The following is a 17,386-nucleotide window of genomic DNA, read 5'->3' as shown; positions in this document are numbered from 1 at the left end:
ACAGAAATGCATTTTTATGAAGGTGAAGTGGGGAGAGCAGAATGACCATGAACATTGAGAAAAAAAGGGAAAACAAAAGATAATCGAGTTTTTCAAGCTATTCCCTGGCCATCATTAATAATGTATTTCCCAAATATTGCACTCTATATAAACTGTCATCAGTTTCCCTTGTGGTTCTCAGGAAGAGGTTCTAGAAATCAATACTCATCCCAGTTGTAAAAATTGGTTTTCTACAGTATTTTTCTTTTCTTAGTGCTATCTTGCTCTTGGCACAGACACTCGAGCACCTAAACTAGCAAAGATCTTCAATTTTATGGGCAGACACAATGGGGAAAGAGCACTCCTCAGTGATATCCTGCACTAGGGTGGCAATGCTGTTTTTGGTGTGAAAGCAGTCCCCCTCTGCTGACAAGCCTTCCTTCTCCACCTACACCCTACTGAAAATGTGGGGGGGAAGCTACCCCAATCAGAAAAGTGAGAGAATATTAAAGCTTACTGCTCTTGGCTGCCTACACCCGCCTGCAGCTATGTTACTAAAATAATGAAGAACGGAAGAACCATATGCTAATGATGAGCCAATTAACTGGGGCGAAAAGCTCCTCTGATGGCAGGCAGTGGCAGCTTTGCTGAAACAAGTGCAACACGTTAAAACTGAGGAGTGTAGCAGGAAATCTTGCAACATTTGCTCGCTGGCAAAGCCAAGAAAAGACCGTATCTGCTGTGCTCAGGCTGAGCCCAGGAGCCAAGCAGACTCCCGAGAGAGAGACCCTTACCTCAGTGGTTGAAAGCACGGTGTCCTCATCCAGGCTTAGCACTGCGTCTGTCACTATGTTGTCATAGGGTAGGAAGCGACTGCTCATAACCTGTGGGTATCCAAGGCAGGAAGGGGAGGAAATAAAAATCACTTGAAGGACTCATTTCCAAGGCAAACACTTAATCTTATTCCTCACTCTTATTTCCTCTTGTCTGAGGTATGTGGCATATTTCTGCTCGATGGAATGGACGCTTCAGCTCAGAAGTGAAGGACTGTCATTTCTATCACCCCAGCAGTCAGCCTACACCTTTTGTCTGAGGAGTAATTTCTGAATAGACCTCCCCCTGCAGCAGGCTGCTTTCTTTTAGTGACAAACTACATTGGTTTGTACTGATAATTAGATGTACCATCTTCTTTGTGGAGGACATCTTCCCTGGTGGCTAGGACTGTCCCTCTGCTCTCCTACAGGTCGTGAGGATTGAAGGTAATGAACACTGAGAAGGACTTTGCAGCCTTCATAAGCTTACACAGCTGGGAAACCAAGCAGCCCAGGCTGTGTGTGAAGGATGTAATACTACCAGGATGGTGCAATATTCTCCAACAGAAAAGGAGAATATGCTAAAGAACCCAAATTGAGCTTTAGCTGCATTAAGAATTATATAGGTATTGTAGCATTTTAAATAGTCACATTCTTAAATGGCCTTCCAGTACCTGAAGGAAGCCTGAAAGAAAGATGAAGAGGGACATTTTATAAGAGCATGTAGTGACAGGACAAGGGGGAATGGATTCAAACTGACAGATAGTAAGTTTAGATTACATATTAAGAAAAAATTCTTTGCTTTGAGCGTGGTGAGGCACTGTAACAGGTTGCCCAGAGAAACTGTAGATGCCCCATCCCTGGGAGTGTTCAAGGCCAGACTGCACAGAGCTCTGAACAATCTGGTCTAGTGGGAGGTTTCTTGGTCCATGGCAGGGGGGTTGGCACTAGATAGTCTTTAAGGTCCCTTCCAACTCAAACCATTCTATATATAAAAAACATATATACAGAATAAGCTTTTTAAAGATATAGCAGGACAGGCCTCAAAGTAATAGGAAATAGATGAGAAAGCTGGATCAAAAAGATAACAGCAAGCAATGAACCTGGAGAGCAGTGGGGTGATGAAAAGAATGCTGAGATGTGTTCCTCGTTCTCCTTAGCTACACCAGTGCAGGGCAGGGCTTTCCTCCCCGAGCAGTGGGGTGATTAAAAGAGGCCTCTAGGGAGCGCGGCACCCGGAGTGCGGCGAACCGGAGCGTGGCACGGCAGCTCGCACAGGCAGGGTGGCAGGTTTCCTCCTGCGAGTGGTTTGTTGTGTTTTTATTGGTTTTGGTGGTTTGGGTTTTTTTTTGACATTTTTAAATTTTGTTTTGTTATTTTTGTTAGTAATGGCTTTTACACTATCAAAACCTGCAGTTAGTAAAAGTGTATGTAGCCAAATAGAGCCCTCCAAAAAGGATGTGTCTGTCCAGACCCCTGCCTGTGCGGAGTGTTTGAGCCTATCAGCAGTACCAGGGGAGTTGCAGAAACCTGCCTGCAGTGGGAACAAGTGAATGGCTCCTTTCACTGTGGCTGAGCTTAGGGGGGAAGTAGAAAGGCTGAGCAGTATTAGGGAAATAGGTTGGTGGAGTTCCACCCTTCCATCCTTGAGGGAAGCCCACCAAGAATCAGAGGACTACCATGCCTCCCACTGTCAGGCAACAGGAGGACACCTGGTCGATGAAGGTGAGTGGAAATGGGTTCCTTCTTGGGGAGGTAACAATAAAAATTCCTCCCGATCCCCACCACCTACCCAGGTGCCACTTCAGAATAGGTATGAGGCCCTGGATCGAGAGGGTCAGCTAGATGACGCAGAAGAAAATGATCGGCCCAGTGAGCCTCCCAATTACGCTTCATCTGTCAGACAGATCACCATCTCTGACATCAAAAAGAAAAGAAGGGTAGTCATAGTGAGTGACTCTCTTCTGAAGGAACAGAGGGCCCCATATGCCACCCAGACCAATCCCACAGTGAGGTCTGCTGCCTCCCTAGGGCTCGGATATGGGATATTACTGAGAGACTTCCTGGGCTGATTCAGCCCTCTGATTACTATGCACTGCTGATACTCCAGGCTGGCAGTGATGAGATTGAAAAGAGGAGTGTCAGGGCAATTGAAAGGGACTTTAAGGCACTGGGTCAAGTGGTTGATAGGGCAGGAGCACAGGTAGTGTTCTGCTCAGTCCCTTTGGTGGCAGAGAAAAACAATGAAAGTAATAGGAGAGCCCCCATTATCAACAAGTGGCTCAAGGGTTGGTGTATTCAGCAGAATGTTGAGTTCTTTGATCATGGGGCAACTTTTTTGGCACCTGGCCTGCTGGAACATCTCTCCATTAAGGGCAGAAGGATTTTAGCTCATGAACTGACGGAACTCATTGAGAGGGCTTTAAACCAGGTTTGAAGGGGGAAGGGGATGCAGCTGGGCTGTGTGGAAGCAGGCCCAAGGGTGGTAAGCCTGAGCTAGGGGTGCATGTAGACCAACGCACACAGCATGGGTAACAAACAAGAGGAGCTGGAAGCCATGGTGCAACAGCAAAGCTATGATGTAGTTGCCAGTATGGAAACGTGGTGGGATGGCTCACATAGCTGGAGCACTGCACGGGCTGGCAGGAAAGGGGGAAGAGGTGGAGGGGTGGCCCTTTATATTAGGGAGGCTTTTGATGCCTATACTAGGGAGGCTTTTGATGCCATGGGTATTGAAACTAATGACAATGAAGTTGAATGCCTGTGGGTAAGAATTAAGGGGAAGGCTAACAAGGCCGACATCCTACTGGGAGTCTATTATCACCCACCCAATCAGGCAGAAGAGGTGGAAAACTTATTCTATAAGCAGCTGAAGAATGTTTCAGGATCACCAGCCCTTGGTTCTTGAGGGTGACTTCAACCTATCAGACATCTGCTGGGAACTTAATATAGCAGAAAAGAGGCAGTCCAGGAGGTTCTTGGAGTGTGTGGAGGACAACTTTTTGTTGCAGCTGATGAGTGAGCCCAGCAGGGGAGGGACTATGTTAGATCTGTTGTTTGCAAATAGAGATGGACTGGTGGGAGATGTGGTGGTTGAAGGCTGCTTGGGACACAGTGATCATGAAATTATAGAGTTCTCGATATTTGGTGAAATCAGGAGGAACATCAATAAGACTTTTAAACTGGACTTCTGGAGGGCAAACTTTAGCCTGTTTAGGAGACTTCTTCAGAGAGTTCCTTGGGAAGCAATCCTTAAAAACAAAGGAGTCCAGAAAAGGTGGGTGTGCTTCAAAACAGAGATCTTGAGGGCACAGGAGCACACTGTCCCTGTGTGCCAAAAGACAAGTCGACAAGGCAAACATCCAGCCTGAATGGGCAACAAAGTTTTGAAGGAATTTAGGAATAAAAAGAGGATGTATCATCTTTGGAAGGAGGGTCAGGTCTCACAGGAAGTATTTAAGATCTCTCAGGAAGTATTTAAGGGGGTTGCAAGGGCATGTAGGAAAAAAATCAGAGGCCAAAGCTCAGTTCAAACTTAATTTGGCAACTTTTGTAAAAGATAATAAAAAATGTTTTGACAAAAATATTAACTGCAAAAGGAAGGATAACACCAACCTTTGTTCTCTACTGGCTGCAAGACGGAACTTAGTAACTGCAGATGAGGAGAAGGTGGAAGTGCTTAACACCTTCTTTGCCTCAGTCTTTAGTGGGAAGACAGCTTGTCCTCAGCACAACTGCCCTCCTGGGCTGGTAGATGGTGTCAGGGAGAAGAATAGTCCCCATGTTATCCAGGAGGAGGCAGCCAAAGAACTGCTGAGCTGTTTGGATGTTCATAAATCTATGGGCCCAGATGGAATCCATCCCAGGGTGGTAAGGGAGTGGCAGATGAGCTTGCGAAGCCACTCTCCATCATTTACCAACAGTGCTGGCTCACTGGTGAGGTTCCAGATGACTGGAAGCTGGCCAATGGGACACCCATTCACAAAAAAGGGTGGGAAGGAGGATTTTGGTAATTATAGGCCAGTCAGCCTGACCTCAGTACCCAGTAAGATTATGGAGCAGTTTATATTGAGTGCCATAACAGAGCACATACAGGATGCCCAGGGTATCAGACCCAGCCAGCAGGGGTTTAGAAGGGGTAGGTTGTGTTTTATGACCAAGTCACCTGCCTGGTGAATGCAGGAAAGGCTGTTGATGTTGTCTGTTAGGACTTCAGCAAGGCCTTTGACACTGTCTCCCACAGCGTGCTCCTGGAGAAGCTGGCAGCCCACGGCTTGGACAGGAGCACTCTGTGCTGGGTCAGGAACAGGCTGGATGGCCAGGCCCAGAGAGTGATGGTGAACGGTGCTGCATCCAGCTGGCAGCCAGTGACCAGTGGTGTCCCTCAGGGATCTGTGCTGGGGCCAGTTCTGTTCAATATTTTTATTGATGACATGGATGAGGGGATTGAGTCTTTCATTAGTTCATTTGCAGATGACACTAAGCTGGGAGCATGTGTTGATCTGTTGGAAGGTAGGAGGGCTCTGCAGAGAGACCTGGAATGGTTGGGTGGATGGGCAGAGTTCAACAGGATGAAGTTTATTCAGTCCAAACGCCAAGTCCTGCATTTTGGCCACAAGAACCCCCTGCAGCACTATAGGCTGGGGACAGTATGGCTGGACAGTGCCCAGGCAGAAAGGGACCTGGGGGTTCTGGTGACAGCAGCTGAACATGAGCCAGCAGTGTGACCTGGTGGGCAAGAAGGCCAAGGCATCCTGGCCTGGATCAGGAATAGTTTGGCGAGCAGGGAGGTCATTCTTCCCCTGTACTTGGCACTGGTGAGGCCACACCTCGAGTGCTGTGTCCAGTTCTGGGCCCTCAGTTCAGGAAGGACATTGAGTGCTGTGTCCAGTTCTGGCCCCTCAGTTCAGGAAGGACATTGAGTGCTGTGTCCAGCTCTGGCCCCTCAGCTCAGGAAGGACGTTGAGATGCTTGAGCGCGTCCAGAGGAGGCAACGAGGCTGGTGAGGGGCTTGGAACACAAACCCTGTGAGGAATGGCTGAGGGAGCTGGGGTTGTTTAGCCTGGAGAAAAGGAGACTCAGAGGTGACCTTATCACTCTACAACTCCCTGAAAGGTGCCTGTAGTCAGGTGGGGATTGGTCTCTTTCTCCAGGCAGCAGCTGACAGAATAAGAGGACAGAGTTCTCAAGATGCGCCAAGGGAAATAAATGCAGGTTGGATATTAGGGAAGTTTTTTATGGAAGGAGTGATAAAGTACTGGAATGGTCTCCCAGATTTGGTGGTGGAATCACCATCCCTGGATATGTCTAAAAAAAGACCAGATGTGGCACTTGATGCCATGGTTTAGCTGAGGTGTTAGTGCATGGGTTGGACTTGATGATCTTGAAGGTCTCTTCCAACCTAGTAATTCTGTGATTCTGTGAAAATTCATATGGTTTCTTCAGCAAACTAAATAGCACCTTGTGAGAACTGATTAAGAATAACAAGGACACAACACAGTTTGTTTTCCTCATTTGCTAGGAAAAATAGCCTGGTTAATTACTAGACTTCTTTATCAATTTACTATGCCAAGAAAATACTTTGAAGGTCAGTAAGAGGAATCCACTGTACGGAAACAGGGACACAGAGAAGTTTTACACAACCCTCCTAATTGACATGGTCAGTTCTACACCTCCTGCAACCTGTTTGGGAACAAGTCCTTGGAATCAATACCTTGATTCAGAGAAAGATCTGTCTCCATAATCAGGATGCTCACAATGTCTGTCTGGAGAGCACTCCATCACTATGATGGCCTCAGTCTGGGGAGGCAGGGGTCTGATGCAGAGGTGATCTGGCTGGGGCTGAGGGTTTTGCTTTGCTTACACTAAGAGGAAGCAGAGCAAGCAGCCAGCAGGAGCCCCATGTTCTCATCCCAAATCTTTTACAAACTGTGCCAAAGTAGTACAACAGTCAGGACTTGCCATGTATTCTTTTTACAGCTACAGTAGCATTTTGTAAAATGGGTGTTATAATATTTGATTTCAAGGGAAGAGTGAAGGTTTGGTAAAGGCAGACAACCATGATCAGCTGCATGGAGTATTGGTGCCTGTCAGGAGGCCTTTGCCAAGTTTGGAGATGAAAAGCAGCTCCTTTGTGCAACCTTTGAACTGGACTGCTCTGGCTCTGCAAGCTTGGTCCAAATAAACAGCTTTCCACACAAGAAGCCATTTGGCATATGTTGGGATATTAGAGGGAAGAGACTGTCCACTATAAACACACCTTTGTGTACTCAGGAGACTCATTTGTAATCTAAACAGTGCCTGGGGCCAATTTCTACAAACACTATAGAACTGGTCAGAGATTTCTCCTCTATCTCACCTCTGCTAGTTTTACAGAAAGAAAATAAAAACACCCAGAACATTCAAAAGGCTCAGAAATCTCTACAACCTTTCTCGGCCCTGCAGCAATTCTCCTAATGCTGTTTACATGGCTAGCTAAGACCAGAGCCTTTAGCTGCCAACCTTGCAGGGCTTTCTGTCCCTTGTTAAGGTGACAAGGAGGAAAGACTAAACACAGTATTACAAATTCAAAATAGGATTGTACAGGCAAAGCAACTAAAAGTTCCCTTTGCCAACGCACAGCTCTGGAGCCAGCTGAGAAGAGACTGAAGAGAGGTCCAGCTCAAATCTATTTCAGATTCTAGAAGCAAGAAGTCTTGTTTCTCTCAGCCCTGCATTTGGAAAGGAATCATCTACTTCAGTGTGAATTTAAAAAACCTCTTTTCTCATCTGATGGCATCTATTTTGACTTTGTGAAACTACAAACAAGACGTGTTGCACAGCAAGAGATGACATGGTGATTTTGTTCCCACACAAGTGTCCCATGTCCCTTCCTTCTTTTTGATGGCAGCAGTACCTCACACGGCCATCAAAGAAGATAGTTTTCAAAGGCAAGTCCTCATTTTTAACTCTGCTTTTGAGTCCACAGCTGACCCCCAAGTCTTGCATATGACTTCTCAGACTCAATGAGTGCAGCTGCATCACTACCTTCATGCACCTGCAGAGAGATGGAATCACCAGCAATGGGATCAGCCCTATCTACTGGCATATTTCAAAGCTGTGTCCCACCTGTGAATCTCAGATTCAAGGTATTAATTGCCATGCTGATGATTTCTGAGTGCACAGGGCCCATGCATGAAACACAAATCCGCAACTAAGCTGGTACAAAATTCCAAGGAATAGAAGGGAGCTGTCATTTTGTTGGGAACTACAAAGCTTTCACCAAAGTCACTGGAAAAATAAATTGCTGTCCTGTCAGAGAATGCAGGCAACATTTTACCATGCTCCTCTCCACCTACCTTGCTTTCTCCTTCAATGACTATGACAGGCACGGAAGTGGCAGGCCAGCGGTGTTTGGCTGGGAGGGGTTTATCACAATTCCATAAAACAATAATCTGTAAGAGAACATTGGACCATGATCTTTGTGGCAATGCTGTCCATATTCTAAGGTCTTAGATTTCCAGACATGTTAAATTCAAGTTAGGAATTTCAAAGTCAAAAGCAATGAAACAAACCTGCATAAAAATAACACTTCCTACATTCATTTCACCCAAACCAACTACTTACAATATACTCTCAGGCAAATATAGGTTGGACAGGAATTTGGGAAGTCTCTATCTCAGCCACATGATAGAGATGTGACTGATTTACTGTGGCTCTCATTAAAGGCAAAACCGCTGGTGACACTCCACTGCACAAGGGTGCTCATACTGAACTCCCCAGGGTTTTTTTAAGAAAAGCCAAAATCCTGGCACTGATGAGATTAAAAGTCACAGTGGGAGGAAGGAAGATCATGTAACAGCTCTTGAGGCATAGACATCCTTGTGCAGTTTGCAGCACACACAATGCTGATCTTTAAAGTGCACTCATTATTTTACCTGTCTCATGTAAAAATGGGTTTAATTACTATCTCTATTCCAGTCCCATTATACTCAGAATTTTTATTTCCCATGCATGTAGGTCACAGACAGTAGAAATCTCAGAGAAAAGAAACATCCGAATTGAAATGAGGTTGAAACAGGGCTGAGTCACTAGGCTAAGCACTCCTGGCAGAGGGGTTTGTCTCTGCTGTGACTGACAGCCAAACAGTGCTGCTTACCTGTGCACAGTACTGGGACTTGGCTACGGCAACCAGGAGTTTCAGCACAGGCTGAGACTGGGAAACCAGGGGAGTTACTGCGTGGATAACGGCAGTGAATGTGGAAAGAGGCTTCAGACCTGAAGTGAAGAGAGACATGTTCAGTGAAGACAAAATGTCCCCATTTACTACAGATTAAAGGACTCTGGGGATGGAAAAAAACAATCTGCACTTAATGCAAACCTTGCCAGGTTTTTTTAGGTCATCTCCCTTCCTCTCAGATACCAGATGCTTCAGAGGAGATCACACTTCCCTTTAACTCCCACTCTGAGCCTTTAACTTCCATGCTGAAATACCGGACTCCAAGACAATTATTTCCTTTTCTTACTCACTGTTTCCACAGATGTCCTGTAATCTCTTTCTTTCATCCAGTTTGTCCCACAATATTGACATCTAGTTTGTTCAGCCAAATGTCTTTCTTGACACAGGCTCTGTTTTGCTGTTTTGCTCTGGATGCTTGATGTTTTTTACAGATTATCTCCACAAAATCCAGAAGCTTATTCAGTTTCCTCAGTTCCATTACAGACTCTGTCAGATTTTTGCTCTTTCTGGGTTGACTCCTATCCACATGCATCTTCAATTACATCCTGAGCTGATAATTCTGCTTGCATCCTTGCCTTCCATTTTTAAATTTTTGTCTTGCTATGATTTCCTTTTTTGCCTGGAATAACACATCCTACTGGTGCCTACCCTTCATTATGGCTCTCAATCTCATCTAAATTCATCAATGTGGGGTCATAGTCATTTTTCATCAGAATTACCACAGAAATCTTCTTCTCCCTTTTTTAACACAGTAACTGTCAATTTTTAGCAGGTGAGCAGTACAGATCCACACAAGTGGGATGGGACAGGCTAAGCCAAAAGTAGCAGCAGTCTGGTAAGCAGGATCCCTTCAGCCTGGAGGCACATTTGCCTGCAGACCTCATTGTTTCAGCTCTGCATCAGGAAAAAGGCATGAACCTAAGCCTTGTATTCATTCCTTGCAGTGGGATCCATATGAAGACACATAGTAGGCAGAGTAAATCCATACCAAGTGTGCACTCCAATAAAAAGTGTCATGGGTAAATTACCACTTTTCCAATTTGCCAAGCACAAATAAACAAAGAATGGAAAAAGCTATTCCTCTTATGTCCCCTCAGGCCATGAATGGGTCAGCAACTCAGGCATTAATTACCAGCAACTGAAAAGTATGAAGGAACATAGATTTTTTTTTTTAAACAATCTTTACAAGCAAGAGGCACATGATGCATGTTGATGAGTCAGAGATGTTCCAGTCTATAGTGGGCAGCTAAGACTGAGACAGGATAAAATAAAGGCATTGTTAACTAGAAATGAATGGTAAGTCACTTGGCACGTGTTACTCAAAGACAAAACTTCAAAATTCCACTAGAAATTCCAGATGCTACTACATTATAGCAAGGATTCACTCACCAAGATTAGCATAGTAGTAAGGAAAATCTCCCAGATATGAGGAATACTGTGGCAGTACAAATAACCCTCCAGGATGTTTGTTCCATATTAAGCTGTTACGTGATATGTGCTTAAATATTCTGTCCTGAATAATCTGGAAAACAAGAGAAGTAATGATTTTTAAATAGACTGTCATAGTCACTGGTAGAAGCTTCAGGGACTCCAGCTGACTGGAATCATCACCCATTTTTCAAAAAGCTGAGGCACACAAATTAGTAGACACTCCTCCTTGATCTCTCTTTAAAGGACTCAGAACCTGCACACTCTGACACCACTTCAGCAGCTCAGGCTTTGTGCCATAGGTTTCAGAGCACCTCGTTAGTCTCTCTAGACATGGGGATCATACAATTTATTGCATTTTATATTTCAAGTCAAATATTTTGTCTATTTGAGTATCTTAGCGGTTGTAAGCCTGATTAGTTCATTGTCAGCTTTACTACACAGAAATCACAGAAGATAATTATTTGAAGATGGCATTAAAAAGCTAGGTAATATTAGGAGATAATGAGAGTATTCAAAACCAAAAAGACTTTCAGCACATCAGGCTGCACTAATTATTAATTTTTTTCTTAATTATAAAGGGATATTAGCATTCAGATACATCACTGACTCCACATCAGTTCTATGACAATTTCTTGTTGGATAAAACAGATGATCTTTCTTCAACTACTGTCTGACTCTGTAGGGGGCCAAAACCAGAGAAATCTAGGTTAAGGTCAGAACAGATTGCTAGATCATGTACTTTATCATCTAGAATACCACTAGCAAAAAAAGAAAACAGGACACCAGGCTGTAAAATTAGTATGTATTTATGAAATTACAGTTGCTTCACATTGGATGCCTGATTGCAGGAACAAGAGTGGTTCTTACACTGATGGGAAATTCTTTAAACTTCCTGCAAAGGCATAACAAGATTCAGTGGTAGGAATCTCTAACAGGACAAATTCAGCGTCCAAAGAAGGTGCAACTTTCTAAGTGCAATATACTCTTGAGCCACACATTCTTATAGATTTGCCTTCCTTGGAGCATTAGAAGTTAGCAGGTCTGGAGATGGAATGCTGCAAAGGGCCAGTGGGTGGTGAAGGATGAATTTCCCCCTAAGCTGGCTAAGCAGGAATGCCTTGCCTTCTTCTGCAGCTCATCTTTTATCTTCCAAGGAGGTTTTCATGTAACTGGCAGTTTATGCAGTGCACGGGGCTTGAGTGCCAAGATTATGTTGGTGGTTCTAGTCCAGTGTTTCTGGCCTTGACATAGATATATCTGGGTGAAACTTCATGTCTCTGAAGCTGAACTGAAGTGTAGGAAAACCAAAAAAGAAGCAAAAAGACCCACCACAAGAAGAACAAAAGCAGCTGCTGTAGTATAAACAAGCTAAAATCTCTGTAAGCCGCTAAGTTGATGGACTTACGTGAATAAGTATTGGTCCATACGTGAATAAGTATTGCCACAAGCAGTGTTTTTCCTGGAATTTTTGATTGCCATGACAAGAAAAGATTAAAACACCAGTTACATTGTGTTAGACAATCCACTGCTGGTGGCAATACATGTACTGCTAAACTGGGGCAGATGTTAAATGCATGCTTTTCTGAATTTTGCCTACAGCCAATTACCATAGCTAATATGCAGTAATTCACTCACATGAGTAAGTTAATTTAACTTTTTTTTTTGGAATAACAGACTTAGGACTGTAATGCCATCATTGATAAGAATGTATCTGAATATTTCTAGTTGAAAAGTTAGGTGTATCAGTTGTCAGATCTCCCACATGGCAGTGGGGACAGGAAAAAAACCACAGAAAATGACTGCTGTTCACCCAACTGCAAGTTATGCCACTAAACAAGAGAGAAGCTGGGAAGTTATTTATTTTTGAGTGTTTACCACAAAGCATAAATACTACAGCTTCTCCCTCTTGCGTTCTCAGAACTGGGGCACAATTGGATAAGAAGAAGTCTGTAAATTTACATGGCCAGGAGATTTGCACAGGCGGTGGAGCTTTCTGGGGCACTGGTAGCCAACAAGGCTGCAGGGGAAACACGTGGCTCGTGTTCAATATGCAGCTCGTGTTCAACACACAGCTCGTGTTCAATGTGCGGCTCCGTTTTCAACGCACGGCTCTGTGTTCAACGCGTGGCTCTGTGTTCAACGCACAGCTCTGTGTTCAACGCGTGGCTCTGTGTTCAACGCGTGGCTCTGTGTTCAACGCGTGGCTCTGTGTTCAACGTGCGGCTCTGTGTTCAACGCGCGGCTCTGTGTTCAACGCGTGGCTCTGTGTTCAACGCGTGGCTCTGTGTTCAACGCGTGGCTCTGTGTTCAACGTGCGGCTCTGTGTTCAACGCACAGCTCTGTGTTCAACGCGCGGCTTGTGTTCAACGCGCGGCTTGTGTTCAACGCATGGCTCGTGTTCAACACGCGACTCGTGTTCAACGCACAGCTCGTGTTCATGCGCGGCTCTGTGTTCAACGCATGGCTCGTATTCAACGCGCGACTCTGTGTTCAATGCACAGCTCTGTGTTCAACGCGTGGCTCTGTGTTCAACGCGTGGCCCCATGTTCAACGCACAGCTCTGTTCAACGCGCGGCTCGTATTCAACGCGCGACTCTGTGTTCAACGCGTGGCTCTGTGTTCAACGCACAGCTCTGTGTTCAACGTGCGGCTCTGTGTTCAACGCACAGCTCTGTGTTCAACGTGCGGCTCTGTGTTCAACGCACAGCTCTGTGTTCAACGTGCGGCTCTGTGTTCAACGCACAGCTCTGTGTTCAACGTGCGGCTCTGTGTTCAACGCGTGGCTCTGTGTTCAACGTGCGGCTCTGTGTTCAACGCGTGGCTCTGTGTTCAACGCGTGGCTCTGTGTTCAACGCGTGGCTCTGTGTTCAACGTGCGGCTCTGTGTTCAACACACAGCTCTGTGTTCAACGCGTGGCTCATGTTCAACACGTGGCTCTGTGTTCAACGCGTGGCTCATGTTCAACGCGTGGCTCTGTGTTCAACGCGTGGCTCATGTTCAATGCACGGCTCTGTGTTCCACGTGCGGCTCGTGTTCAACGCGTGGCTCTGTGTTCAACGCGTGGCTCTGTGTTCCACGTGCGGCTCTGTGTTCAACACACGGCCCCGTGTTCAATGCACAGCTCCTGTTCAACACGCCTTGGGGTGCCCAGAGCCAGCGTGGCTCCAGCGCAGGGCAGGGCCCAGTGCCACTGCAGCACCAGCTGCCTGGGGAGCATGTCAGCCACACAAACCTCCCGGCCTGCTTCTGCATCCTCCTGGGGAGCTGGTGAGGTGGTTCACCACAGTTAAAAAACAGATCATTATTTTATCACTTTCCTGGGCCTACCTAAGAAACCTAAGTGTCTGTTAGGATAGAGGGAAAAAACAAGGCAGAAAGAGAACTAAAATGAGTAAAAAAAGATAACATGGAGAACACCAAGAAATTAAAATGCAGAGTGTACAGTGTTGCACATATTGCAGAGACAGCATCTACCTGCTCTCTCCAATGATCAGGCATGACAGGAAGTTTAATAAGAGAAGAAAGGGCTTAGGATCTCTGGCAAGATCTCCTTTTTCTTTTTGGAATGCATTAATAGTCCAATATTTTTGTCTCCTTCATCCTCACACTTCAAAAAATTCACATATTGTCTTAATCATTGCTGCTTTTCAACAGACCCTAGCCAACCATCCAGCATTTCTTGTCTGTACTTTGTGCTGTCCCTCTCCCCTCCTCTTCCTGAGTGGAGGACTGGACATGCTGTGCAGGGATGTTTCGTGTGTGCTTCAAGAGAAGATAAAGCTGAAGATGAGCAGATACACTGGAGCATGCATCCAATGGTGTCTGCAGCAGCCCACTGCTCCCACCCACCAGCCTGCAGCAGACACTCGTGAGCATCACTGCCTAATCCACACCTTGCCCAAGGCACTGGGCAGTTCCTCTGTGCCTGCCACAGGGGGTTGCTGGCCAAATGATTCAAATATCTTATTTTGGACTATAGCTGTTTGGCTTGGGCCACTGTGCTGGGGTTGAGTTCATTTTATCACAATGGCTGCTATGGGGCTGTGGTTTGGATTCGTGCTAAACACAGGGCTGATGCTCTAGAGATGTTTTTGTTATTGCTGAGCAGAGCTTGCACAGAGCCAAGGCCTTTTCTGCTTTTCATACGGCCTCCATGGTAGGGAGGAAATTGGAGGTGCCTGCGAGGCTGGGAGGAGACATAGCCAGGACAGGTGACCCAAACTGGCCTAAGGGAAATTCCAGCCCACAGGACATCATGCTCAGGATATAAAGGGGGGAGAAGAAGGAGGAAGAGGAAGACATTTGGAGTGATTGTGTTTGTTTTCTCAAGTCACCATTACAGGTAATGGGACCCTGCTCTCCTGGAGATGGCTGAACAGTGGGAAGCAGTGAATTAATTCCTTGTTTTGCTTCACTTTTGTATGCCACTTTTGCTTTCCCTATTAAACTGTAGTTATCTCAACCAATGAATTTTCTGGCTTTTACCCTTCCAGTTCTCTCCCTGACCCGGCTGGTGGGAGAGGGAGTGAGCAGCTGCCTGGGGCTTGGCTGCTGGCTGGGGTTAAACCACAACAGCCATCAAACACTGTGAGATGATGAAGGAACTTAAATTGTAATTTAAGGTTTCCAGAGGTGCGCAGAATAAAGGGCTGTGATGTCCTTCCAGACATCTGATTTGGTGTAGACTTTTTCTGTGCTGATATCCTCAGACAGAGACATACACTGGCATTGCAGTCAGTGGGCAAGTGATTATTCTGATCATATCTAGAACCACCAGAGCTGTAATACTGACACAACAGTATTACTACAGAAGATGGATCACATCCACAAAAAAAATCCTGCTAGGAATTTACTTCCAGGCATTAGATTTTAAGAAGAGAATATACTGCTTGCAGGTTTCAGACAACAAAAGTCACTCTCAACTGTTTTAATCCTTTCCTAGGGAAAGTTAACCTGGGACTTCACTTAGGCAAGTTGAAATGTGAAATCAGTGAAAAGAAAAGAATGCCTCTTAGCTGTCTCAAAAGATTGAGAGTCTTGAATTAAAAAACAACAAGAAAAATCTCAAATCAAAATCAGTCTCCCAAACAAATGAAAAAACCCCAGAACATAACTTCAACACCAGGGATACATTAATTGATTTCATTAAACTGTATCTTTTGGGAAGACTTTTGTCTTCACTTTGTTTTTTCTGCTCTGAGCAGAAACTCCAGCTTGCTGGTTACCCATCTGCTTCAGCTTTAGAGGTTTTGCTGTCCCTTGGGCTTTTGAAACCACATGGGCCAATGTGTCCCAAGGCAGCACTGAAGACACATGTGTGAGCACTGGAGCTTGATGTGCTGGACACCAAGGCTGTGGGAGCTGCAGGTTGTGTGCCCTGGAGTCCAGCCCCAGCCCAGGCAGGAGAGGGGCAGTGGGGAGAGCTGTGTGCCCCTGCCCTTTTAGCAATCCCTAACAATAACGGGGCACATGCAGAGAAGGCAGACGATGCGTGAGGCACCTGATGGTCCCTGGGAGCACTGCTGTAAGGGTTAATTAAACTGTGAGCAATGGCACAAGGTCTTCCACCTTTGTGAGTCTGACCCTGGTGTGGGCTGTGGTAATTATCATAACCTCATCAGTGCTTACGAAGAGTTTGAGGATGAAGAGCAGTTCCCAATAGGCAGCACAGATGAAGACATGCTCTTCTGAGGGCAATGGGAGCATTGTGAGGATAGCTATGCCAGAGGCTCTGCAAATGTTCCCTGGCTGGTTTTCTTCACTGGCATGGAAAAACCTAAGGGACTGCCTTGCAGCAGCTGGAGGTTGATCAGTCATGGGCACTCATTTGCAGTTTGCAGGGGGAAGCAGGCACAGCAGGAAATGTGGAGCCTTAACAACTGTGCATTACAACTGTGCACAAAGACAGGTGCAATTGCAGAAGCATTAGCATAAGATGAATGCATTTGCACCTACAAAATGAGCCCCTTTCAGTGGTACAAATGTGTCAAAAATGTATGTGAAAAATTGCAAAACAGTTAAAAAAGAAACCTACTTTTGAAATTGCAGCCCGGGCCCTACTTCTGAAGAGCCTTTCATCTTTCATCTTTCCTCTGTCTCTGATTTCAGAAAGGATTCTCTCCACATTTGAGATCATCTGTCTCCCCTTTTAATAGCAGTCTAATTATGATTATCTATTAATAATTTATAAGAATGATCAGGCCTTTCCCTTCTCCTGTGTGTGAAGATAAGACACAGCATCTACAAGCCCCCTCTTTTCCTTGAGCCAGATCAATAGCCTCATCACAAAGCATCAAAATGTTAAGGAATGGTCAAGGAGGAGCTCTACAGTAGCATTTTTTCCAAAAAGAATTCCAGAAGGGTTTCTTAAGAAATTCATTTACTACAAATGACAAGGATAGTGATTCATAAGCCATAAAACCTTGCAAAGTCAAGATCACACATGACAACTTTTCCATGTGTTGGGTAGCTCCCATTTTTCACTGTGTCAGTTTTCTAATGTGGATTCCGATAATGAAGAAAGTATTTCCTCAGGGGAGAAAACTCATCAAGATGCTGAGCTTTTTTCCCAGTGACCAATTGCATGTCATGAAAACCAAGGTCTGACCCCAGCTGAGGACAGGAGCAGTTGGACAGGTACGGAAATCTCACTGCTTGGCAAGGTCCCAGACAATTTTTACTCACCTCTAGTGTAGTCAATACAATCTTCTCAACTGAAGAAAAATAAGCCTCCCACAAGAACTGTGTCTGCTGTCTAAGTGCTAGGATTTTATCCTGATGGATAGACCTGATTGTAGAAGGAATCTGTAATACAAGATGTAATACAGTCAGAAGCTTTAGAAACAACACAATCTCATAAAATTAATATGCTGCTGACAAGCCCTCTCCTCCATTAGCAGGTTGTACAGCTTCAGCACTCGTGTCCAATGGAGATGCATGTCAACAG

The 17,386-nt window shown here is 45.3% G+C and overlaps 1 protein-coding gene across 1 annotated transcript in view; it reads right to left on the bottom strand.

The window, feature by feature from the left end:
* The window catches only part of EXT1 (exostosin glycosyltransferase 1), a 188,083-nt gene that overhangs the window by 12,182 nt on the left and 158,515 nt on the right, over positions 1 to 17,386 (bottom strand). The window contains exons 4-8 of the mRNA XM_063422346.1: positions 17,125 to 17,244; positions 10,399 to 10,531; positions 8,929 to 9,047; positions 8,129 to 8,224; positions 774 to 863 (exon numbers count right to left, since the gene is read on the bottom strand). Coding sequence (XP_063278416.1) covers positions 774 to 863; positions 8,129 to 8,224; positions 8,929 to 9,047; positions 10,399 to 10,531; positions 17,125 to 17,244 — 558 coding nt within the window. The remainder of the gene's footprint in view (positions 1 to 773; positions 864 to 8,128; positions 8,225 to 8,928; positions 9,048 to 10,398; positions 10,532 to 17,124; positions 17,245 to 17,386) is intronic.

The sequence above is a fragment of the Prinia subflava genome, chromosome 1 (assembly GCF_021018805.1).
Source record: "Prinia subflava isolate CZ2003 ecotype Zambia chromosome 1, Cam_Psub_1.2, whole genome shotgun sequence".
In the NCBI taxonomy this organism is placed as follows: domain Eukaryota; kingdom Metazoa; phylum Chordata; class Aves; order Passeriformes; family Cisticolidae; genus Prinia; species Prinia subflava.
This window is presented reverse-complemented; position numbering and strand designations above follow the sequence as displayed.